Below are 23,455 nucleotides of genomic sequence, written 5' to 3'. Positions count from 1 at the left end.
GAAGGAGCAGAGAGCTCTGGGACTGTGTTATAACTTGGTGGTAGAGTCTACTTGATAGGTGGTGAAACTGAGGTCCAGTGGAAGGGACTTGCCCAAGGTTGGTCAATACAGTTGGTCATCCTGGGATGCTTGGCACCTTTTACCCTTAGGGGCTGGTAGCCAAGATGCACCCTCCATGCCTCCGTCTCCCCCATAGTTCTGCTGCCTTCACGGGGGTTCTTTGTGCTTGAGACTCAGAGTCTGCATCTGGTAGAAGGATCCTTGGGGGCTGCTCATAAGCTGTGGTCAGAGATCTCTCTCCCTGGATGCAGATTGCTAACATAGTGCAGGGCTGGGTGTGGTAATTGGGTGGGGCTGGGACCTGGCGCTGGGTTGTTGTGCAGAGATCTGGGAAAAGGGAGCTGTGGTATGTCTGGGGGCAAGTTACTTTAGCTTCCCAGACCTTAGCGATGTCGTCCAATAAGTGGGATAAGAGTCCCTGCTGCACAGGCTTGTAATGGTGTTAAATGCAGTTTGGATTTGACCATACTTGGGAAATTTGACATGTGAACCTAAAAACCCTACCCCCCGCCCCCTGTCTTTGCAAAGGACGAAACTGAGGCACAGTTTTCTCTGTATCTGTAGCCTTCCACTTGGGTGTGTCATAGACCTTTCCCACTCGCCATGTCTAATCAGAACTAACTTCCACCCCGCTTTCCACCCCTGTCGGTTCCCCATCTCAGTACCTGGTTCCTCCATTTGCCTTGGGCTTCAGATTCAAACTCTGGGTGCTGTCTCTGATTTCTGCCCATTCCCCAGATTCAGTACAGGGAGTCCCTTTACTTCCTCCAAGTCCATCCACTTCCCTCTTACCTATTCCACCCACGTGCAGGTCACCACCATTTCTCAAGAGTATGAGCCCAGCATAGCTAGATTTTAAGTTTTCAGGTGATATTTCTTGATTTTAAATTTTGTATCAAAATGTATTCCAATGGCTTTGAGCCAAATAAATGAAGGAACCTGGCCCCTGGTTGGCCAGCTTGTGAGTTCTGAAACTAGTCAGGGCTGGGTGTGTGCTCAGGACCAGGGGTGGTGTCCAGGGGTGTGGACGGGCCTGGGTGTGGCTGTGTCTTTGTGGTCAGGTTGGGGGGCTGTGGTTCATTCAGGGTACATGGGATCATGTGGAGGGTGTGGCCTTGGTGGGCTTCAGTCGTTAGAATCAGGGTGTGGTCCAAACCTTGACTTCAGGGCTGGGTTTACAGGGGGTGGTGCATACTGTGATCAGGGGAACAGATCCGGGAATCAAACTTTTTGGGTAAAAATCCTGGTTCCGCCACTTCTAGTTGGGTAACCTTAGGCAGACAGGTGCTTTTCTCTGGGCCTCGATTTCTTCATTTGTAAACTAGAGATAATTTTGTCTTACAGGTTTCTTGAGGATCAAGTGGCATATAGCAGGCGCTTACAGCATTTTCTATCATTATTTGTCGTTGCTGTTGTCAGGAGTCGTCAGGGTCCAAGTAGAAAATGTGGGGCAGGGATCTGGTCAGGGTTCTGTGCATATTGTCTAGATAAATGGGCAGATTTTTCTCCCTGGCTGAAAGGAAGAGCTCGGTAGGCTTTCTGATAACCTCTGCATTTGAAAATCTATGCTCAGGTTGAAGGGTTGAATAAGCCTGACTGCTGATCAGCAGTACCCTGGGACTTAACCTCTCTGGGCCTCAGCTTCGCCATCTGTAGAATGGGGGAGACCAGCCACCCTCCCCTACAGGGTTGTGCGAGGATCACTGGCAGGTACCTGGAGCAGTGGCTGACATGCCCTGTGTGCTCTATGATGACCCTGGTGGGGGGCGGGAACAGCTGGGTGGCAGGCTTCCAGGAGCCCCAGGCCTGCCTCCCTCTGCTCCCCAGGGCTGGTTCTCCCCTGAGCGCTGACTGTACCCCCTCTGTAGGCCTGAAGCTGGGCATGGAACGGGACGCTTACGTCATGATTGCGGAGAAGGGGGAGAAGCTTTACCACATGATGATGAACAAGAAGGTGAACTTGATCAAGGACCGCCGGAGAAAGCTGAGCACTGTCCCCAAGTGCTTCCTCGGCAAGTGAGTGGTCTCACTCAGGCCTCTGGGGGGTTCCCCGGCAGCAGGTGGGGTAGACTGTACCCACCTGGCCCTTCTCGCCCGTGCCTCTTCCCCAGGAGCCCTGCTGGGCAGAGCTAAAGCACCCGGAATCCTTGTGTAACAGACCTCGGAGGTCAACAAGGATCGTGGGGTCCCCATGTTAGGTCTTTCCAGTCTTTTCCTACCACAATTTACTGCAAAACATAAATTCTATGTTGTAACCTAGTGTATATAGCCGTGTAACGTATGATTGAAGCCAGTTTCACAAAACATTCTGGGCAGGGTATACTCTGAAAGTACCTGTTCTATTTCTTTTTTGTTCTCTTTCATTTCTATTCCATCTTGTCCTTTGTATGTTATTCATTTCTTCAGTTGTTTTAAAAAATAATGTGAAGCAAGACCATGGAGTAAATGTCACAAACTGCTAACGGGTTGCCCACCATGGATTGAGAAACACTGCCCCTCCTTCTCAAAACAGAAGCCACTATAGATATTTCCAGCGAAGAGGTTTTTCACACAGGGAGTTGATTTCAGAGTTGCAGGAAGCGCCAGAAGAGCAGACAAGGGCCTTTGCATCAGTCAGCAGGCACCACAGACCCAGCAGCTTAAACAGAAACTTGTTGCCTTCCAGTCCTAGAGGCTGGAAGTCTGAGACACTAGGTGTGGGCAGGGGTGGCGTCCCATGAGGCCTCCTGCCCTGAGTTATACTTTAGCAGGGAGGTTCCTAGAAGCTCTCCGTATTTGAGGGCCCCCAGTTTCTCTCTTTGGGAAATACATTCCTTCCCAATAAAAAACGCTTTACCCCTGCCCCCATTTCATAGCCAAGGATCAAAGGGGTTGGAGCACAGGTTTATGTTAAACCCAGAATTATATCTCCTTTATTTGGTGGGGACGGCTGGGGATGAAGAGGGGCAGCAGATACACAGCCTCACCAGGATTACCAAGCCGTGTGCCGTGCGCTTGACCTGGTGGTCAACACAGACGATGTCAGCCTCATGGGGCTTGTGGGCCAGCAGTGGGGGGGACGCTTGCCTGGGAGGCAGGGACTTTATTTAGAATTTATTGACTTATAATCCACCCACCTCCCAAAAACTTTTGAAGAGGCCTTGGATACGAACCTCGGTATTATATTACTGTGGACCAGGGGAGAGGTGATTTGGACGAAGGGAGTCACAGTAAAGATGGGGAAGTGGTTGCATTCTGGGTCATTTTGAAAGTGACCCCATTTGCTGGTCGGGTAAAAAAAAGAGTTGAGGATTGTGAGCCCCTGGAAAGCTGGAGCTGCCACTTGCTGAGAAGGGGAAGGAGACAGATGGAAGAGAAGGTTTGGGGCGTGGGAGTAGAGCTCAGAGGCTCCTTTCAGACAGGTGCCCTTGAGACTCTTACATACCTGGGTGGAGGTGTTGACTTGTTAGTTGGATATAGCTGGCCTTGGGGAGAAAAGACTCCGTTGGAGAAGTAAATGCAAGGCATGTGGGCATTTTTATTTTTTTTTAAGACTTCATTTTTGTGGGGGGAGGGGCAAACAAGCATGTGGGGGAAGGTGAGCCACAGAGGGCAAGGGAGAAGCAGAGTCCTAGCTAAGCAGGGAGCCTGACACGGGGCTCCGTCCCACGGCCCTAGGATCATGACCTAAGCTCAAGGCAGACGCTTAACTGACTGAGCCACCCAGGCACCCCACATTTTGATGGTTTTTAAAGCCATGGGACTGAAGTCTGCAAGGGGACATGCAGGGAGAGCCGAGGCAGGTACTGGGCCGTGGGGCTGCCAGGGTCTGGAGGAAGGACATTCAGAGGAGCCTCAGAGGAAGCGGGCAGAGAGGTAGGAGGCACTTGGGGCAAGTGTGGCGTCGTGCAAGCCAGGCGAAGAAGACGCAGAGACAGGGCGCAACGGCAGCGAGGTTTGGACACAGCATGGTTGAAATGCTGGGAAGACAGGCCTTTGGAGACCAGGTGTGGAGCCAGGGCCGAGCTCATTGGTGGCGGCATGAGGCTGGTGGTTGAAGGGGCAGCAGGCAGGAGGTTTTGAGGGGGTGGTTGGACTCCCGAGGAGGGGCAGGGGGGCTGCTCTGTTGCCCCCAGGGGTCAGCAACCCGCGCCAGGAGCTCCTTGGAAGGATGTGTGGAGAGGAGGTTGTGGGCCTCAGACCTGCGGGAAGTGGGGAAGAGGCGGCCTGGCTCGTCTCCATCAGCTAGTCTTTAATCCCTGGGCAGAAGGAAGGTTTTCCTTGCAGGAGGGGCTTGCTTCCGGCCCCTCTTGTCACCCGCCCCCCAGGTCACCCGACCTCTCCGCCTCCTGCCAAGCCCCTTGGGGAGCTTAGTGCAGCCGGATGGGATAACCTGCCTGTGATTAGAGCTTCAGCGGAGTCTTCTGTCTCCTCAGGAAGGATTAGGGGAGATTTCTTTTACCGCCCATTTGAAACAGGGCCAGGATTGAAGCTTGTTTTATAATCACCGGGGCCTTAAGGACCAGACTTCCTGCCGAAGAGTCTTCTAACAAAGCTCTTCTCCACACAGAGCTCTGCTCTCAGCCTGGCCCTGGCTCATGACCTTCCTCCTCCCCCCCAGGGCTCAGCTCCTGGTCTTCTCCTGCTGGAGCAAATGTGGTCCTTCGGGTGGAAGGAACCTGTAGCTACCAAGACATAATTACCAAACTTTCCTCTGCTGCAGGCACTGGCATGTGGCCATGCCTTTTAACCCCCATGCAACATGGTGAGGCAGGTCACTGCCATTATCCCCATTTTAAGAGTAAGAGAGTTGAGGCACAGAGAGGGAAAAGGGCCTGCACCAGGTCATGTGGCCACAAGTCAGGGGCTGGGATTTGAATCCAGGGCTCTCTCCCACCACACTCTGCTACATGTATCCATTTATATCTCTGTTCTGCACATTTAATTTTTCCTTGATAGTTACTTTCTCCCTGTCCATCTGTGCTACTAGAGGGGGAATCCATGAATACAAAACATGTCTGATTTGCCCTCATAACTTTTGAGGGGTGGGCTTTTGAGTCCAACTTGGATGCAAACCCTGCTTCCCCCTCCTTCTAGCTCTGTGACTATGGGCAAGTTTCTTAACCTCTCTGAGCTTCAGTAAATGATCACTTAATGAGAAATAATAAAATATGCCTCACTGGATTGTCAGAGGCTGCAGTGAGAAAAGGCATGTGACATGCCCCACACAGTGCTGGCCAGGTGATGGAAATGTGTATTGGGGTGGCCTGTTTCTGCCCTGCTCGGAGACAGAACTCGTGAGGAAAATCAAGGAATAACATTTGTATATGTGTGCGGAGGCATCATGGGAGGAACAAGGGCGTCTGTCCTCTAGGAGCCTCAGATCGGTTGGGCAGACTGAATCAGTTCATTCATGCCATTCATTCACTGTTTACTGAGCCATTACTGTGTGCCAGCAGGGGACAGGACAGATGGACCCCTGCCCTCATAGAGATGATTGTCTAGTGGGGGATCAGAAAATACACAAGTAGACCAACACCAGTAAAGAGGAGATTTCAGTGAGTTGATTGATGTTGTAAGAAATGAGTAGGCTGATTGGGGAGGTGAGGAAATGGGGTACCGTTTCAGCAAGGGTAGTCGGGAAGAGCCTCTCAGAGGAGGTGACATTTTAACCAAGCTCTAGATTATCACCAAGAGCCAGTCATGAGAAGATCTGGGGGGAACAGCATTTCTGGCAGAGGGAACAGCAGGTGCAAAAGCCCCAAGGCTGCAACGAGCCTTGAGTAAGTAACTGAGGAACAGCCAGTCCAGAGTGGTTAGAGTGAGAGAGTGGCCAAGAAGTGGGAGATGAGGCTGCAGGGTTTGGCAGGGGCCATATTGGGCAGGTAAGGGGAGAGGGGGGCTCAGGTTTGATTCTTGATGAGCTCATTCCACAGGCTCTGGATGAAGGCACTGTCAGAGCTTGGAGAACTCAGGGCACAAGTGTAATTGTGTGTCTGGCATGAGGCAGTCAGGGCTTCCTGGAAGGAGAATGCTTTTGGATTCCCCCTTGCCAGAGGTTAGATGTCACTCATTGACTGATGTCTGCTGGGATAGAAGCTCTGAGGTGGAAGAGGCCTCACTGTCTCGCCCACCTGCCTGCACAGGTGCAGGATACCTGTGGGTATGAGTTGATCAGAAATGATTTGTCAGACATTGCTGCAGGAAGCTCCTCCAGGAATTCTTCAGGAAGCAGCTTCAGGCAGTGGAGTTATAGGGATGAGTATAGACCCCCCAGTCCTACCCTCATGGAGGAAACAGGTGAGAACAAGGGGACTGCTCTACTGGGTGCTGAGTGGCACACTGGGCCTCAGCTCAGGGGACTGTCCTAGGGAGATCACAAAGACATGCCTGTGTATCCCCTGTGCCTATTATTGGGCTTGACATGTGGCAGTGATTCTGGGGGCAGGAAGGAAAAAGGGCTGAAGCTGGGTGCACGTAGACTCAGCTAGCGCCCTGTTGTCTGGACCCCAGACTCCCCACCAGCCTAAGCTGACCGCATCTCTATGTGCCCAGCTCAGTGCTCCAAGCTACAGCTTTCTGAAAGGCTGGACTTCCAGCAACTGGCAGATTGCTGGTTTCCTAACTGTACTTCTCAACTCAGGGCCTTTGTATGTGCTGATCCCTCTGCCTAGAACACCCTTCCTTGCACCTCAGTGGAGGCAAATGGTGCCCCACTGACCTAGAGCAGTTCACGCATGTGTTTTATGTGGGCTGCATGGTGCTTTCAGGAAATTTTGGATTATATATCAACATTTAACAGTTGGGAGATTTCACAGGAAATGCTGAATTCCTGGCTTCTCTTGGAAAGTAAGATGCTTTAGTCTTCCCTTGTGGCCACAGTCAGCTGTATGGAGGGGTAGCTGGTGTCTTCAGGAGCACCAGCACTGGCTCGTTCAGCATCGCCTCAATCTGGCCGCCGCTGCCGCTGCCGCCTCCTCCTCCTTTTTTTTGCGAGAGAGACAGACAGACAGACACTGAGACTTAAGTAGGTTCCATGCCCAGCGCAGATCCCCATGCAGGGCTTGATCTCACAACCCTGAGATCATGTCCTGAGCTGAAAATAAGAGTCATATGGATGCTTAGCCGACTGAGCCACCCAGGCACCTCCAAGTTGGCCGCTTATGGTCATTTACAAGAACTCGAGGTCCCTGCGTTAGAGATGAGTTGTATCTGGTTTTGCACACTGGATCCCAGCTTGAGATTTCATTTGATGTGAAAGTTGATCAGCTAAATCCAGAAGGTTCCAGAGTGAACCGCTTGCCAGATAGCCCCTACTGAGACCCAGAGAGGAACAATGTCTTGCCCAAATTCGCCCAGCAAGCTGTGAACCTTCCCTGATGCTCTGAAAGGGGTAAGCCTCAACTTGGGGCAGAAACATGGGTCACAGTTGCTGTTCTCTGGGCTGCCTTCCTCCGCGCTAGCAGAAGACCCTAGGACACTTCCTGCCCCCCATCTGGCCACAGGGCGGCTGATGGGTGCCAGAGACGGCCCCCGATGGGACAGCTGGTGGGCAGCCGGATGCCGAGTCTCCAGCTTCCGAGAGTGGGCACTCAACATCTGTTTGCCTCCCTCAGCTGCCGGCAGCTTCCTCCGTCTCTGATTTTTGGGACTTTTAGAATGAAACTGAGGGTGGTGGACCTAGAAAAACCTCTTCCCCACCCAGGGCTCTCACCCCACAAAATAGATCCATTTCTTCTGTGCACCCCCCCTTCCCCTTGGCTTGCACCCGGGGCTCTGTGAATGCCTCTGCACACACCACTACCTACACACAGGCAGCCAAACACTGAGAAGCTAAAAATAGTCCTGCCCCCTCTGGCCCTGTAATTGGAGGCGGGACAGCTGGTTTCGATAAGCAGGAGAGCTCTGTGCTTTGGCCAGCTGCCACCTGCTTTCATTGAACACAGATTGCCTCGGTGGAAATAGCCCTGTTGCCGGTTCTCCCTTTTCTTGCTGACTTTGAGTGGCCTGAGCTCTGCACTGAACCTGAGTGTGCCGCCAAGAGCAGGGACCTGGGGTCGGGCTGAGCCTCTACCCCACTGGGTAGTCACGTTGGATTTCCTTAGGCTCGTGAGCCCTTCTTTCTCCCAGATACCTTCCTGTCGACCCTAGAAAATTCCACCTTGTTTGATGGTTCATACCTTCATGCGTTCAAGAAATGATGATTGAGCTCTGCTGTGCTTTAGACCCTCCTCTAGAGGTGCGGGGTGGGGGGCGGGGTAGGGCTGGGAATATGGCTGTCGGAAATCCCTGCCAGGAGCACCTGGGAGGCGCAGTCGACTGAGCATCTGCCTTCGGCTCAGGTTGTGATCCTGGGATCGAGCCCCACATCGGGCTCCCTGCTCAGTGGGGCAGGGGGTCTACTGCTCTCTTTCCTCCCCAGCTTGTGCTGTCTCTCTCTATCGCTGTCTGTCTCTGTCTCTCTCAAATGTAAAAAAAAAAAACAAAAAACCCTGTCAATGTGGATAGAGATTACTTTCTGATGGAGCAGACTGCTGATAAACACATATAGAAATCTGTAACACTACAATTCCAGACAAAGATACATGCTAAAAAGGAAGTAAAATCAGAAGATGTGAGGATTGTGTAGGGAGCTGTTTTGTTGAGAAGGAAAATGTGAAGAGCTGGGGTAGAGCGTTACCAGGCAGAGGGAACAGCAAGTGCAAAGGCCCTGAGGTTGCTAGGAGTTTGATCTTTCTTAAGAAGCAGAAGATGGTGGTTGTGGCTGAAACATAGTAAGTGAAAGGTGTAGGAGAGGAGATCTGTGAGGACAGCGGTTCATGTGGATAACGGTCATCGTGTGGGCAGAGTGTCAATCTTTTTCTGAGATCAAGGGGGAGGCCCACTGGAGAGTTTGACTAGGAGAATGACACAATCTGATTACCATGAGCTCTCCTGACTCTCCACAGTCTTCCTTCGGGACTCTTATTTCTTCCTGCTTGTTTGTTTCTTCATTCCTCTGCTTATTGATCATCTGTTCCCCCACCCATCTGCCCAGGTCTCTCTCCACTTAGTGTCCACCCATTTCTTCCATGCTGCCCTCCACCCACCTGCCCACTAGTCTTCTGTCAGGTCATCCATTCATCTACTCAACGTTCTATTCATTTCCCTCCCCACTCCTGTGGGGATGAATCTGTCCATTCATCCATCCATCCTCCTCCTCTCCCTCCCTCCCTCCCTCCCTCTCTCCCTCCCTCATCCATCCATCCTTTCTTCCTCTCTCCTTCTCTCTCACATCCACTCACCCATCCATCCATCCTTCCGTCCCTCCCTCCCTCCCTCCCATCTATCCATCCACCCATCTTTCTCTCCCATCCATCCATCTACCCACCCTCCTTCTCTCTCTCTCATCCATCCACCCATCCACTAATCCTTCCCTCCCATTCACCCATCCATCCATCCTCTTCCTCTCTCCCCTCTTTCACATCCATTCACCCATCCATCTATCCTTCCCTCCTTCCCATCCACCCACCTCTCTACCCATCTGTCCATCCATCCATCTTTCTCTCCCATCCATCCATCCATCCATCCTCCGACCCTCTCTCCCATCCATCCATCCACCCATCCTTGCCTCCATCCCATCCAATGGCCCATCCATCCATCTGTCCATGCAGCCATCCATTGCACCCGAGTCAGGGCCTGGTCACACCCACCCCTCTACCTTTGGTCCTGGGAAAAGCACAAGGCCTCAGTATAATGCCCAGGGCTATGGTCTCCCAAAGTTTGCTCTCTTGTGGGATGTTCTAGCTGTCCTTCCCAGGAGAGGGTGGGGCCAGGCCAGTTTAGTGCTGGTCCCTGTGTTCCCAAGACTGGGGAGGGTCTCTCAATGGCATCTTATCTTCCTGGCAGTGAGTTTGTTGCCTGGCTTCTGGAAATTGGTGAAATCAGCAAGACCGAAGAAGGAGTCAACCTGGGTCAGGCCCTGCTGGAGAACGGTATAATCCACCATGGTGAGTCGGGGCTGGGCCTGGGCAGGCCCGGGGGTGGGGGGCGTGGTGAGGGGGAGCTGTGGGTGGGCACAGGTCAGACCTCAGCAGTGCTGTGCTTCCGAGAGCATGTCCACTAGCACAGAAGCATTAGTGTTCCCTGGGCACAGGGTAGCCTTGGGATGCGGATGCCCTTATGAATCTGCTCACCAGGCTGGGAAGCCCTGCACTCACCTGCAACACCAGCAATGCAGGGACACCTTGAAAAGTCCCCTCAAAAAAGGGCCAGAGTCATTTATATTTCTGTCACTTAGTGAATATTTATTGAGTGCCTGTCATGTGCCACATAGCCGTGGACAGGATGAATGAAAAGTCTTATCTTCATGGTGCCGATGTTCTAGTTGGAGGGGGAAGGTAATAACAGAAGTAAACTCTGTGAATCCGGATGGTGATCAGTGCTGGGGTCGGGGGGAGGAAACAAGGGGGTGGTGTTCAATTTCGCATTGAAGGCCTCCCTGAGAAGGTACCCCAAGAGAGCAAGGGGCCGGATACCATTGGGGTTCTAGGCTGAGGGAGCAGCTGGTGCAGAGCCCCTAGGAGAGGAGAGGCAGTGGGTCCAGGGAGCCGCACGGCGGCCAGTGCTGCCATGGGAGCGGGTGCGGGTGCAGTTGGCGGGCATGGGGCCAGGGTTTAGGGAGATGAGGTCTGAGACCTCGTGAGGGATCGTGGGGGCTTCGGCTTTTACTCGGAGTGACATAGGAAGCTGCTGCTGAGTTCTGAGTGGAGGGAAGCCCTGCTAAGACTCAGACTTGAGCGGGTTCCCTCTGGCCACCATGTGGACAGTGGACGGGTTGTGCGGGGATGGCAGCAGGTGCCCAGTGAGGGGCTGCGATGTTCTAGATGAGAGAGGGTGGTGGCTTGGAACAGGGTGGAGTGTGGAGTCACACTGTTAGTGTTTTGAAAGAAGAGCCTCCAGGATCTGCTAATGGATCCACAGAGTGACAGAAAGAAACGCCAGGGGTGACCCAAGGCCCTCGGGTGTCATAAATCCTGATTGCGTGGTCTCATACCCCAGCACCCATGGTCCCAACACATGCTTTGGTGATTGAGCACCAAGGAGGTGCCGGCCCAATGGGTTCCAGTGCAGGCTGCGTCAGGGCATTTCTGGGCCTCTCGTGAACCTGCAGGTGCCCCAGCCCCAAGCAGGATAGCTCAGCAGGGCCCCAGATGGAGCAGGGGGACCTGGTTTCCACAGAGGAGCGAGGGCAGGGCTTCAGGGAAATTGTGCATGACACAGAGCCTGGCCGAGTGCAGGGTGATGACGGGCGGGGGCGGGTGCTGGGCCCAGCCTCACTGGCTCCCTGGGTCCCTCCAGTCTCTGACAAGCACCAGTTCAAGAACGAGCAGGTGATGTACCGCTTCCGTTATGATGACGGCACCTACAAGGCCCGGAGTGAGCTGGAGGACATCATGTCCAAGGTAGGTATGTCGCCTGGCCCCATGACCCGGACCCCACGGTCATGGCAGAGCCGGCCTGTGCCCTGGTGGCCTGTGCTCTTCCCCCACCCCCAGCTGCCGCTTGATCCTGGGAACCATCTCTCCCAGCAGCCTGGATTTGGAGGCCCCTGAAGCATGTGGCCTGATCCCAGACTCTCCCTTTGTCTCTTTCAGGGTGTGAGGCTTTACTGCCGCCTCCACAGCCTCTACACCCCCGTGATCAAGTAAGTTACCTTCTCTGAGCTCCAGTTCACTTCTGCCTCTTTTCAACTGTGTGGCCTGGGGCTGAGCCTTAGTCTCCTCCATCAGATGGGGCTCATAATTGCATCTTCCCTGTATGTTTGTCCTCAGGGTTAATTGAGTCAGTCTGCAGGAAAGGCTGCAGGGTGGTGGTGAAGGATGTCTGTGCAGGAACCGGTTTGAGTCTCAGCTGCTGGTTACCAGCTGTGTGACTTGGGGCAAAGTCACTTAGCCTCCTGGTGCCTCAACTTTTTTCCTTTGTGGAATGAGGATAATAATAAGATCCACCTCAGGGCCTTTGCACTTGCTCTTCCCACTGCTTGGAGTGCTCTTCCCTTACCTATCTGTGTATTTATTCCCTCACTTCCTTCAAACATCTCCGAATCAGAGTGGCCTCCCCTGCCCACCGTTCTAAAGCATCACAGTCTGGTATGCACTGTCCTCCTTACCTCACTTTGCTTTTCTTCTTGAAACTTGTTACTAGTTGACATCTTACATATGTATTGTTTCTTGATGTGCTGTCTTTCTTCTCCACTGGATTGTAAACTCACCAAGGGCAGGGAGTTTGCTCACTGCTCTGTCCCCAGACCCTTGACTGGCACGTTAGAGCAGTGCTGTCCTGTAGCCCCTTCCATACTGGTAGCCATGCTCTGGGTCTGTGTTGTCCAGGGCAGTAGCCATGAATACCTATGGCACATAGTGAGGGCTGTGGAAACGCCAGTGATTATTTTCTTTATTGTGAAGCTTGTGGTTATGGATAAAGGGATGGAGAGGGTGACCTAATCCTTACCCAGCTGCACATTCCTCTGTCCCCTGTCCTGACGGCTCCTGTCCACTCGTAGAGGAGCGGAGAAGATTCCAGCTGTTGCTGGCCTTGTTGGGGGTTGGGCCCCCGGGAACTACTTACATCTGTAGACCTGCCTCTGACTCCAAGGTCTAGCCTTGGCCCTCATGAGAAAGGCCTCCTGCTTGGCCCTGGGAGAAGGAAGTGGCAGGGCCAGCCCTCACTGTGCGCGCGGCCTGAATCTGGGAGAAGTGCCCCCAGCCAGACTTTATCAGCCTCAGCATGGCTGGCCACATAAACTCGTACTTGCCAGCTTCGCAGCCTGAGAAGTTGTTGCAGTCTGACTGTGAGGTTAACGCGGCCCTTTGTACCAGGACTTGGTGGGAATTCAGATGCTGCACAGATCGGAGCAGGTGCTGGTGGGGTGCGGGGTCGAACTGGGAATCTGCTCCCCACCTGTGTTCTCCCTGATGGGCTCACATGCACTTCCCCCCTGTAGAGACCGCGATTACCACCTGAAGACCTACAAGTCGGTGCTGCCCGGGAGCAAGCTGGTGGACTGGCTGTTGGCTCAGGTGAGAACTCCCTCCGGCTGTGTGAGCGGCTTCTCCCTCTGCCCAGGACTGAGGAGCTAACCGGGATGTGGGCCTTCGAGGCTTTAAACAATCTGTTCATGAGTTTCTGCTCCCAGTAAAATACACAGAACGCTTACTGCCTTAACTATTTTCTAGTGGGCAGGTCGTGGCATGAAGTCCACTCACAGCGCTGTGCAGCCATGCCCACCCGCCCTCTCCAGAGCACTTTTCATCTTGCAGAGCTGAAACTCTGTCCCCAGTAAACAGCAGCCCCCCACCTCATTGCCCCTTCCCCAGCCTCACCTGTGCTTTCTGCCTCTAGGAGTTTGGCTGTCCTGGGTGCCCTGTGTAAGCGGGATCATACAGTCTGATCCTACAGCCTTTGTCCTTCTGCGGCTGGCTGATTGCACTCAGCCTAGTGTTCTCAGGCTGGGTCAGGATTTCCTTCCTTTTGCAAGGCTGGATAATATTCCACTGTATGGATCAACCGCATTTTATTTATCTGTTATTTCATATTTGCTATCTATTAGCTATCTACTTAATGGGCGCTGGGGTTGCTGCCACTTTGAGGCTTTCAGTTACAACTGGAACAGTCCTGGGGGAGCTGGGACAAGTTGATCTCAGGCTGAAGCACCAGACCAGAGCCTCCATGTGGAGCTTGCCACGTTATTCCTTTCACATAAATTCCCAGAGGGCAAGGGTTGGGCAGAGGCTGGGAAAGTCCATGCGTCGGTTTTATTGCAACTTGCCAGAGGTGTTTGCTCCGTTGAGATGCTGCAGATACTCTGTCTGCCTGCCTCCTGTGCTTTATGGCCTCTGCTCACGGGACGCTTACTCCACTCTCGTGGAGTCCTCCAACCCATTTAGAGACAGGGGAACTGGGACCCAGAGAGGCCGAGCGCTTGGCTCAAGGGTACACAGCCTTGTGGCAGCACAGCTTATTGGCATGGGCCTGTCTCCCCCACTTGTACCTCGGTTCTGCGAACTTTTCAGGGAGCTTGCGACAATGTTCATTCATAGTCTGTAAAAAAAACGTATTGGCTCCAAAGATGAGGAGACAACTGTGAAATCAAAATGGATAAATGTTTAAACGTTTACAGAGCGCAGCTTTATGTCAGCCTCCTTAATTGTTAAATTTAGCATTCATAAAAACCTCGTTCCATTTGAAAACAATTTGCTGGCGGGATTTTCTCATGTCACACAATTCCTGATGATTGCCTGGAAATCGTAGCCAATCTGTAAAGTAAATGTTTCTTGGCGCCAGATAACTTAAAAAGCAGGTTTAGAAAAATCCTTGAAAAAAAATTTCAAGCCAAAATAGCATTATTTAATGTAGGATGTGGGTGTTATTTTAATGTAGGATGTGGGTGTTAGTTTAATATGTTTGCTGTAGCATGGGATTCTAAGACCTCAGGAGGTCTTGAAACACCCCTGGATTTGAATTCAGTTTTGGACATCTGGAAAGCCCAGAGCACCTAACCACAGTGTAACACCGCCTTCCCCTTAGGATCCCATCAAACCAACTCTGAGCACGTGCTTTTATTTATAGCCAGGCTGACCTGGCTCCGATCCCCGCTCTGCATCTTCCTTGCTGCGTGGCCTTGGACAAGCCTCTCGGCTTCTCGGTACCTCACGTTCCACACCTGTAAAATGAAACTAAAAACGATACCCTCCCCGTTAGATTATTTTGAGGATTCAAGGAGTTAATCATGTAAAGTGCTTAGAAGGGCACCTGGCACAGAGTAATTGCTCAGTAAATACAATGATTATTATAATTCCTCATCTCCTGCACAAAGGATTCAAGGTGGCTTCAAGTTCTGTGTGGTATGGAAGGCTGAAGAAATTGCAGCCTGGGCGGCTCAGTGGTTGAGCATCTGCCTTTGGCTCAGGGCATGATCCCGGGGTCCAGGGATCGAGTCCCGCATCAGCCTCCCCGCAGGGAGCCTGCTTCTCCCTCTGCCTATGTCTGCCTCTCTCTGTGTCTCTCATGAGTAAATTTAAAAAGTCTTAAAAAATAGCAGAGGGGTTTTGGGGGTGCAGGACCAATATGAACAGGAAACAACCAGCTGGGGAGTGGGGGTGGGGTGGGGTTGGGGGTTGGATCCATGGAGTCCCGCCTCCTGAGTGTGCTGCCACAGGTGAGGGTGACAGGGGGTGACGGTTAGGTTCTTTGCTTGGGGCCCAGACCTGGCTGGGTTTGGGGTCTCTGAAACGGCTGTTTTTCCCCACCTTGGCCCTTCTGTGGCCTCATGTTTCCCGAGTGCCCGTGGTGCCCACAGCTGCGTGTTGGTTTCAAAACATGACGTGGACTTTGCCTTAAGTGGTGAATCCCAGGCCTGAGTTGGGAGTGAGGTGCGTCCCCGAGATGGTGAGAAGTCAGATAATACAGGATGCACTGCTGGGGGAGGGGGGGATGGGAAGCAAGGATGCGTCCTGGGGCTTTGGTGCGCTGGGTGGCTGGAAATACCCTTTACAGTGATGCGAAGACAGGGGAGGAACCCCTGGATGCCTGGGAAAGTCCAGAGTTCTCCTCTGGCGAGGGAAGGCACTGTCTTTGGGGTGCCCGCTGGACTTCCTAGTGGGTGGGTGGAGGACGGGGCAGATTGGCATGCCTGGCACTCAGGTGGCCTCTGCATCACAGACACTCTGTTCCTTGTCACTTTAGCAGTATTTAAAATGAGAAGGCAGGAGAGGGTGTAGAGAAATCCTACAAGAGGGCTCATTAGCTCATCCCTTTCTCTCCTTGAGCACCTCCTGTTTACCGGGCACTGCTTTAGGTTCGGGGACAGAGCAGTGAACTGGATAACAGTGTCTGCCCTCATGGGTCCTGAATTCTGGTGAGGGCTGGGGGAGGCAGTTGATAAGAACAAGGAGTAAAATGCAACATATGTTTGCTGATGCTGGGTGCCAGCTTGGTGCGTGGGGTAGGGTGTGTGGGAGCCACAGGGGGGCATTTACCCTTCACACGGGTGGGGCTGGTCCAGTTTTTGGAGGGGCCTGAGAAGGCTATATTGAGTAGGGACATTTTAACAGAGACCCGAGAAAGGTGGGGAGTGAGCCCGAGGATGGTTGGGGGTGCAGCCTTCTCTGGGGTGAGCCTGGTATGTCTGTGGGAGGCGTGAACAGGAGGTAGGCATGCTGGGGAAAGCTGGCCTGTGGCCAGTCTCATGGCATCCTGTGGGCTCTGGGGAGGGTCAGGCCACTTCAGGCTCTGAGCACAGAAGGGACAGCAGTGACTTTGGTGGGATGAGATTCTGCTGTAGGGGGGCGAGGCTGCCAGAAGGGAACCTGGAGAGGAGGCGGCTTCAGAACGTCAGACAGGGAAACAGGGTTCCTGGGAACTGGGTGACCACGGGGAAGGTGGGAGACATGGTCAGATTCTGGAATTTTTGGAGGTAGACCTAACAAAGTTTGCTGATGGGGGTGGGTGGAGTGTGGGAAGGGAGAGACAGAGAGGGATCTCCAAGACCCCAAGGTCCTTGGTGGAGGCTGAGCTGGGAGGGTACAGGACTGCATCCCGGAGCACGCTGGCAAGGAGGACCACCAGCTAAGCAACGCCAGTGTTGCCTTCTGTGTGGTGATTGGTGTCAGGCATGGGGAGGACCTCCTCATGGCCGGTGCTGCCAGAGAGGCTGTGGTCCTGGCCGAAGGACCCCCGGAGCAGCCCGAGTCATGTCAGTTGGTCCTGGGGACCAGCCCCTGTCCCCCCAGCATGGCAAGTGGAGGCCGGAGAAGGGTGGTAGGATGAAGGTGGCAACTAACTGTAAGTGGTCCTGTCTACTTCAGCAGACCTCCCATGGCTTGGCCTGGGCTGAGGACACAGGGAGGCTAATTGGAGCTGACGCAGGAGGATGACTTCCAAGAGATTGACTGGAAGACAGCTGGCACATGGCTCTGGGAAAGGGGCAGCAGGATGTGTGTGTGGGTCACTGTCGGGGAGAGGTTGGTGGTGAGGATGTCTTTGAGTTCGGGTTATGGTGAGCCTTGATTTCAAGAGTTATTGCCATCTTGTACCTTAGCAGGGAATTTGAGAAGGGAACCTATAATTGTGTAGCCTGGCGGGGGTGGGGGTGGGTGGGTAATTTTGGTTTGAACACATCTTCAGTTTGAACTTCTAGATTATTCTGCTCCTTGAAACAAAATGTTCATCAAAACCCACTGGATCAACTAGAAGTGCTTTTGGCTGCATATGATAGAAAATCTGACATGCACAGTGAAGACATTTTTCTCTCACATAACTAGGCATCCCCAGTTCATGGTCCTAGAGCTCATCAGTGCCGTTTACACCCAGGCTCTTCCAATCTTTCTGCTTTGCTATCTTCTTGCCATTTGCTCTATGGTTGTAAGATGGCTGCCACGGCTCCAGGCATCACATCTATGTAGACCTATGGCCAAAGGCAGGCAGCAGGGGCAGTTGGAGAGAGCTCTCTCAGTCTATTTGGAGGAGGAAACTTCCCCTCCAGACCCCACTTTTCCTCACTGGTCTTCCCCTTAAGTCTCACTGGCCACGTGGGTCCCACATGTACCCCTAAACCACTCCCTGGGGACAAGGACAGGGATTGAGGAGAGTGGCTTAGAATTCCTTGGAATTCATTGTTTGAGGCTGGGGAAGGGGCCCCTCCCCACTGCTTGGACAAGTCAGGGTTCTTTTAACTCTGAGGGTAAGGGGGTGATTAGCCCTTCCATAGACAAGCTGTGATCTGTCAGTTCCGCTCATCTCTGCACGATCTCGTTTACTCCTCACAACAACCTGAGGAAAACACAGGTATTCCCATTTTACTGACAAGGAAACTGAGGCCTCAAGACACACGCCTGTGGCACTCCTGTAAGATGCGTGTGGAGGGCTGTCATGATGCCTCATAGATGTAGATAATGACAGTGGTGGCACTAGCCCCGTCTGGATGGCGGCCTCCACCATGGGGTCTGAGCAGGGGGGCAGAGGCCTTGGAAGATCAAGGGCAAATCTGGGAATAAGAAATGACAGACGAGGAAGGGAAGGTCAGAGGGGTCACAGCCAGGGCCCTGCAGGGACGGGGACCTGGGGAAACCGACTCCAGAGTTTGCTCGCTGCGCCTCTCTGCTGCACAGTTTCTGATTCGCTGCCTGGGCTCCAGGATGCCCCAAGGGTGGCTGTCGGGTGGAGGGCAGGGGGGCAGCAGGGACAGGAACAGGCCAGGAGCCAGGTGCTGGAGGGCACAGGCGTGCAGGCTCCGGTGCTGGTGGGCAGAAAAGAAAAGGGCCTGGGAGCTGTGCCGACCTTTACGAGGAGGCAGATGGTGGGCGCTGACGGTGGCAGGGTCATCAGCTCGGAGGGGAAAGGGGCCCTGCTGGTGGCTCCAGGCACCGATGAAGGAGACATGGGGACATGTGCCCTGGCCACAACCCTGGGTGACTGACTTGTCCTCTTAGAGCCTCAGTGTCCCCATCGTGGTAGGTGAGGGGAGGGTCTGGCTCTGAAGGGATTCCTTTCTCCCAGTGTAACCCAGGGCAAGTGCAAGCCCGTCTGGGCCCCAGTCTCTTCATCTGTTAAATGGGGTCAGCGTGATTACCTCTGGGTTGACCAAGACCAGTGAGATCATGTGGTGCCTGGCACGCTGCGGGTCAGCGAGAGGCATCGGTGGACAATGTCCTGGGGCTTCCCAGTTCACGGGCAGGGAGCCTCCTGGGGCCCTGTGTACGTTACCCCCCAGGGTGTTCCGTCGCCCGGCCCAGCTCTGCCTCTGCCACCTGCATCCCAGGTGGTTCCCAGTAGTAATGTTTGGTGGTCCACTGAGTGCTAGATGCCATGGGGAGGCGGGTAACCTTGACGGCCACCGCCGCTGCCCACGTGCAGCTGATGTTCTGGCGAGAGACAGACCTTAAACCGTATTTACTTATCTGGAGGAACCCAAGGACCAGGAACAGTTGGTGCTGATTCTCCCGAGAGCAGTGCCCTGAAGGGATGAGTTTGTTTCCGACCGTGACAGGTGCAGCACCGGTATCGTACAGGGTCATGAGAATGTCCTGGGCTGGTGGTGGGGGCTGGGGTGTCCTGTGGGGCGTTGACCCGGACACTGCGACCTCAAAAGCCAGGGCAGGGCATTCCATGGGGAGGAAATTGCTAGTACAAAGGCCCTGAAGTGGGGGCATGTGTAGTTTGTGAAAGGACTTGCGAGGAGGCCAGCGTGGCTGGAACCCCAACAGAGGCTGGTGGGTGGGAAGGGGAAACGAGGGGAGCATGACAGTGCAGTGGCACAGGGCTATGTGTGTCTTCCTCTGGGAGGGGAGAAAACAGTGATTTGAGGTTTTCCCGCAACTTGGTGGGATGTGGGGTAGGGACCTTACTTTTCAGGTGTCCGAGATCGGCGTTAATCCACGGTTAACCTGAGAATCCTGCTGTTGCTCTAACTTTAGGAACCTCCCTGTGGGTCACCCCAGGGCCCTGTGGGAAGGGGGAAGGACTGGGCTGGGAGCCCAGCATGTGAGTGCCTTGGAGAATGTGAAGTGCCTCGGAGAGCCAGGTGGGCTCCAGACGCCTGCCGGGGCCTCCCAGGCTGCAGAGTGGGGTCTGCACGCCACCTGGGCCCCAGCTTCTCCCCTACTGGCCCTCCCACAGCTGGGGGCGGCTGTTCCGGATGCAGCCTCCCATGGATCGCCACCTCCCCTGGCAGGGCTCGGCGCACACAGCCCTCCAGCCGCTGGCCTGAGGTCCCCCAGGAGAGATTTGTCTTCCTCCAGTTGGCCAATGCGTCAAATCTTGAGGCCAGTGGTTCCCCCGGGCCCCATGCTCTGAGTCTGAGCTGCAGCTTTGGCAGGTTGAGTCCTTCAGTCCCTGGCATTTGTTTCTCCTTTAGCTGGGAAATTCCCCGCCCCACCCCAGCCCCTCGGCTGCTGGCAGCGGGGATGGGGGACAATCAAGGCAAGTGCCTCTCGAAACAGCTTCTCAGTTTGGGAGTCCTTTAAATGAGAGGTTGTCGGGCCCTGTGGCCATATGAAGGTAGTTGAAGCTCACCGACCTGGCCACAGCCCCTGCATGATTTGGCCCCTGCTGACAACACCTTTATTCAATCACCAAATATTTACTAAGCACCTCCTGTATGCCAGGCTGAGTTCTAAGCATTTGGGGTTCCACAGGGAATAAATATAACCGGTCAAACTCCTTATCCTGTTGGAGCTGACCTCACTCACCCCCTCCCTGTTGGCCAGGCTGCTTTTTGTGCTGCAGGCTTCATCCCACCCCTGGACCTTTGTCCATGCTGTTTTCTCTACCTGCCACCCAGCAGCTCCCCCCCATCCCCATCCTCCACTCCCAACCGCCACACAACTCACATGATTTCCCTGATGAACTGAGATTGTTGGGTTTGCAAGAACCAGAAACAGATGCTAGTTAACTTGGAAAGGGTGGAGAGAGGGAGGAAGAAGATGGCTCATTAGAAGGCTAAAGAGCACCCACAGAGTCAGGGGGAGACCCAGGAGCCAGCCTTAGGAAGAACTGGCATCCAGAAATGCCCAGCTTCTTGGGAGCAGGAGCTGAGGGCACTGTCTTCAGGGCACTGCTCTCCGGGAGAACCACACCACCTGTTCCTGTTCTTGGGTTCCTCCACCTACAGGTCTTATTTCTGGGGCATCACTGTAGCTTTGCACAGATCATGTGTCTTCAACCTGGCCTGGGGTGGTGGTGGGGGGAGGATGGTGGTGAATACTTTAAGGGGCTGTCCTACCAAGATGATGTTCCACATGGGAGAGGCGGCCCCAAAGGCAGGCCCAATAGGCCATGACTGTTCGTATTTCACTTTTGGGTTGGATGTCACTTCCTTGGGGAAGCCCTGAGACGAACCAGACTTCAATTGTACCAGTTAGGAGTGTGTTCATTTGTAAGAACAGAAAACCCAACTGAACAGTGGCTCAAGCAAATAATTGTGCCATGTACCAGTCATGTCACATGTCAAGAACCTTCCATCCTTCACTCTGCCTGTGATCTTGATCACCGGGTAGCCTGTTAGCCCTACACATCTCACTTCCTCATGTGACTTTGTCCCTGATAGGGAATTGTGGTACTGCTTTTTCCTTTATCAGGGAGAAAGGTATTTTCCAGAATCCTGGTGTTCTTAGGTGTGACTGGCTACTGCTAGGTTAGGTAGGATTTGGAATTCATTGTTATCAAAGATCCCAGCTATAGAGGCTGGTACAAATTAGGGGTTTATTTTCCTTTGGTCTGAGAAAAGCCTAGAGGTGGGTGGTTGAGAGTTGCTAGGGCAGCCTCATGGGGCCTTTGGGCCACACACTCTCTTCCTGCTCTGCACGTTTTGATCCCAGGTCATATTGTGGTTAGGATGACTGCAGGAGCTCCAGCTATCACGTCTTTGTTCCAAGGAGGAGGAAAAAAAAGGAAGGACCAGGGACTTAGGTTTTCCAGAGCTCCGTACCAGTGATTTCTGTTTATATCTCATTGCTTATATCTCATTATATCTCCAGCTGCAAGGGAGCTGGGTTTTATGATCCTCTAGATGGATGCATTGCCGTCTTCAACAGTGATCATCTCATTCCTAGCGTGGTATTGGGGAAAGGGTTGTTGCTAGGCATCCAACAATATTTGCCATGTAAAGTCTCCATTTATTCTTTGTGGTGTTCATGGCACGGTAGGCAATGTGTTTATCCCAACTACTACTAATTTTCTTCTTTGGGGTTTATTAATAATAGCCACAAACCCGTTTGGTCAATGCTATAGTCCATAAGACAGACACAGATCCCTGCCCCTGTGGAGGGTCCACTTCTAGGGGTGACAGAGGGCTTGTTGCTCAGCCCCTTGTGTCAGTTCACCTAACACCGTCCCCTTCTTGTTCCAGGGTGACTGCCAGACGCGGGAGGAGGCAGTGGCGCTTGGCGTAGGCCTGTGCAACAATGGCTTCATGCACCACGGTAATCTCCTTACCTTTGGCCCAGCCTCCTAGGGGGTCTGCCCCAAAACAGAAAAGCTAGTAGGGACCCTGGGGCATTTTTATGGAGGGGGATTTGAAGCCCAGAGAGAGCAAATGGTGGGCTGGAGGCTGCTCAGCACGCCCATGGGTGAGCCCCAGGCTAGGTGCCGGAGCTGTGGGCCTTGGATTGCCAGGGGTTGGGGGGACTGAGGACAGGCAGGTTGTAAGTGAGAGAGGAAGAGAGCCAGGCAGGGACGTTGGCACCCCTTCACCCGGCCTGACCCCTTAGATAAGTCACTCTTCTTCCCAGAGGAGGAGCACAGAAGAGGGGTAGAGAGGTGGGCAGTCTTGAGATGATCCTGAGATGGGAAGGCGGGGAGAAGGAGGGAGAAACTGGTTCCACTGTGACCATTTCAAATTAAAACAGAAGCTAATACACTGTGTGCCTGGCCTGCTTCTGAGCTCTCCCCATGTATTCATTAGTTTAATCCTGAAATGATCCTTTGATGTTGGTATTAATATCACCCCTATTTATAAATGAGGAAATGGAAGCCCAGATAGTTAAGAAACCTGCTCAAGGTCACACAGCAAGTAGGAGCTGGGATTTGAGCCCAGGCAGGCCAGCTCCCTGGCCACATGCTCAGCCACTGTACTCTGAGGGAACTGTCTTCAGGGCACTGCTCTCCGGGAGAACCTTCCTGCTCACTGGCCCTGGGGAGCCCCGAGTCTGAGTCTCTTGCCCTTTCAGTAGGACAGGTAGACTTAGCTCCCACCAAGGAGCCTTTCTTCTACTTCTAGAACACTCGCACGGCCTGGGCTCTTGCAGTTCCCCTGGCCTGGGGTGCCCTGCCTGCCTCACACCCCTGACTTTTTCCATGTTTCTGTTTAGTTCACAACTCCCAAGGCTCCCCAAACACCCCCCGGCCTTACAGGTCCTCTCCTTCATCGCTCTCTGCTTAGCTCACATTCACTGTTGTTCACGGAGCCCTTCTCTCCGTTAGACTATTCCCACACTTCCCTGTGTCTTTGTTCACGCTGTTCTTATCCAGCCTGTGCTTTCTCGGTGTAGGCACTGTGCTAGGCTCCGGGGACAGAGCGGTGAACGAGGGCAGGTGAGAGTCCCCTCCTTCTTGAGAGCTCACAGCCTAGCATGTGTGTATCGGCCAATGGAGTCAGTTGTTTCGGAACAGTATGGGCCCGTGAGGAGGACTTCGGCTGGGACTCTAGTGCGGTGGGAATCCTGGCAGGGTTCTGAGCAGAGGAGGCCTGTGGAGAATGTCTGTGGGGGCGACCAAGGAAGGAGAGAAGCCAGGGCAGAGTTGATGTGGCTTGGGCCCTGGTGGGGGCAGAGGACAGATGAGACTCTGGAGGGTCTTTTGGCCATTCCTCCTCCCAGCTTCTGCTTTGTGCTCTAACTCAGAAGTCGGCAAACTCTCCCTGCAAAGGGCCAGAGAGTAA

The 23,455-nt window shown here is 53.5% G+C and overlaps 1 protein-coding gene across 2 annotated transcripts in view; it reads left to right on the top strand.

Moving 5' to 3' along the window:
* The window catches only part of PREX1 (phosphatidylinositol-3,4,5-trisphosphate dependent Rac exchange factor 1), a 178,484-nt gene that overhangs the window by 118,958 nt on the left and 36,071 nt on the right, over positions 1-23,455 (top strand). For both annotated transcript variants that reach the window (XM_072801370.1, XM_072801371.1), the window contains 6 exons: positions 1,929-2,076; positions 9,928-10,028; positions 11,380-11,483; positions 11,676-11,725; positions 13,025-13,100; positions 21,926-21,998. In XM_072801370.1, the coding sequence (XP_072657471.1) occupies positions 1,929-2,076; positions 9,928-10,028; positions 11,380-11,483; positions 11,676-11,725; positions 13,025-13,100; positions 21,926-21,998 (552 nt within the window). The remainder of the gene's footprint in view (positions 1-1,928; positions 2,077-9,927; positions 10,029-11,379; positions 11,484-11,675; positions 11,726-13,024; positions 13,101-21,925; positions 21,999-23,455) is intronic.

Source organism: Canis lupus, chromosome 26 (assembly GCF_048164855.1).
Source record: "Canis lupus baileyi chromosome 26, mCanLup2.hap1, whole genome shotgun sequence".
NCBI lineage: Eukaryota > Metazoa > Chordata > Mammalia > Carnivora > Canidae > Canis > Canis lupus.
The sequence above is the reverse complement of the archived record's forward strand: the minus strand, read 5'-3'. Positions and strand labels throughout refer to the sequence as shown.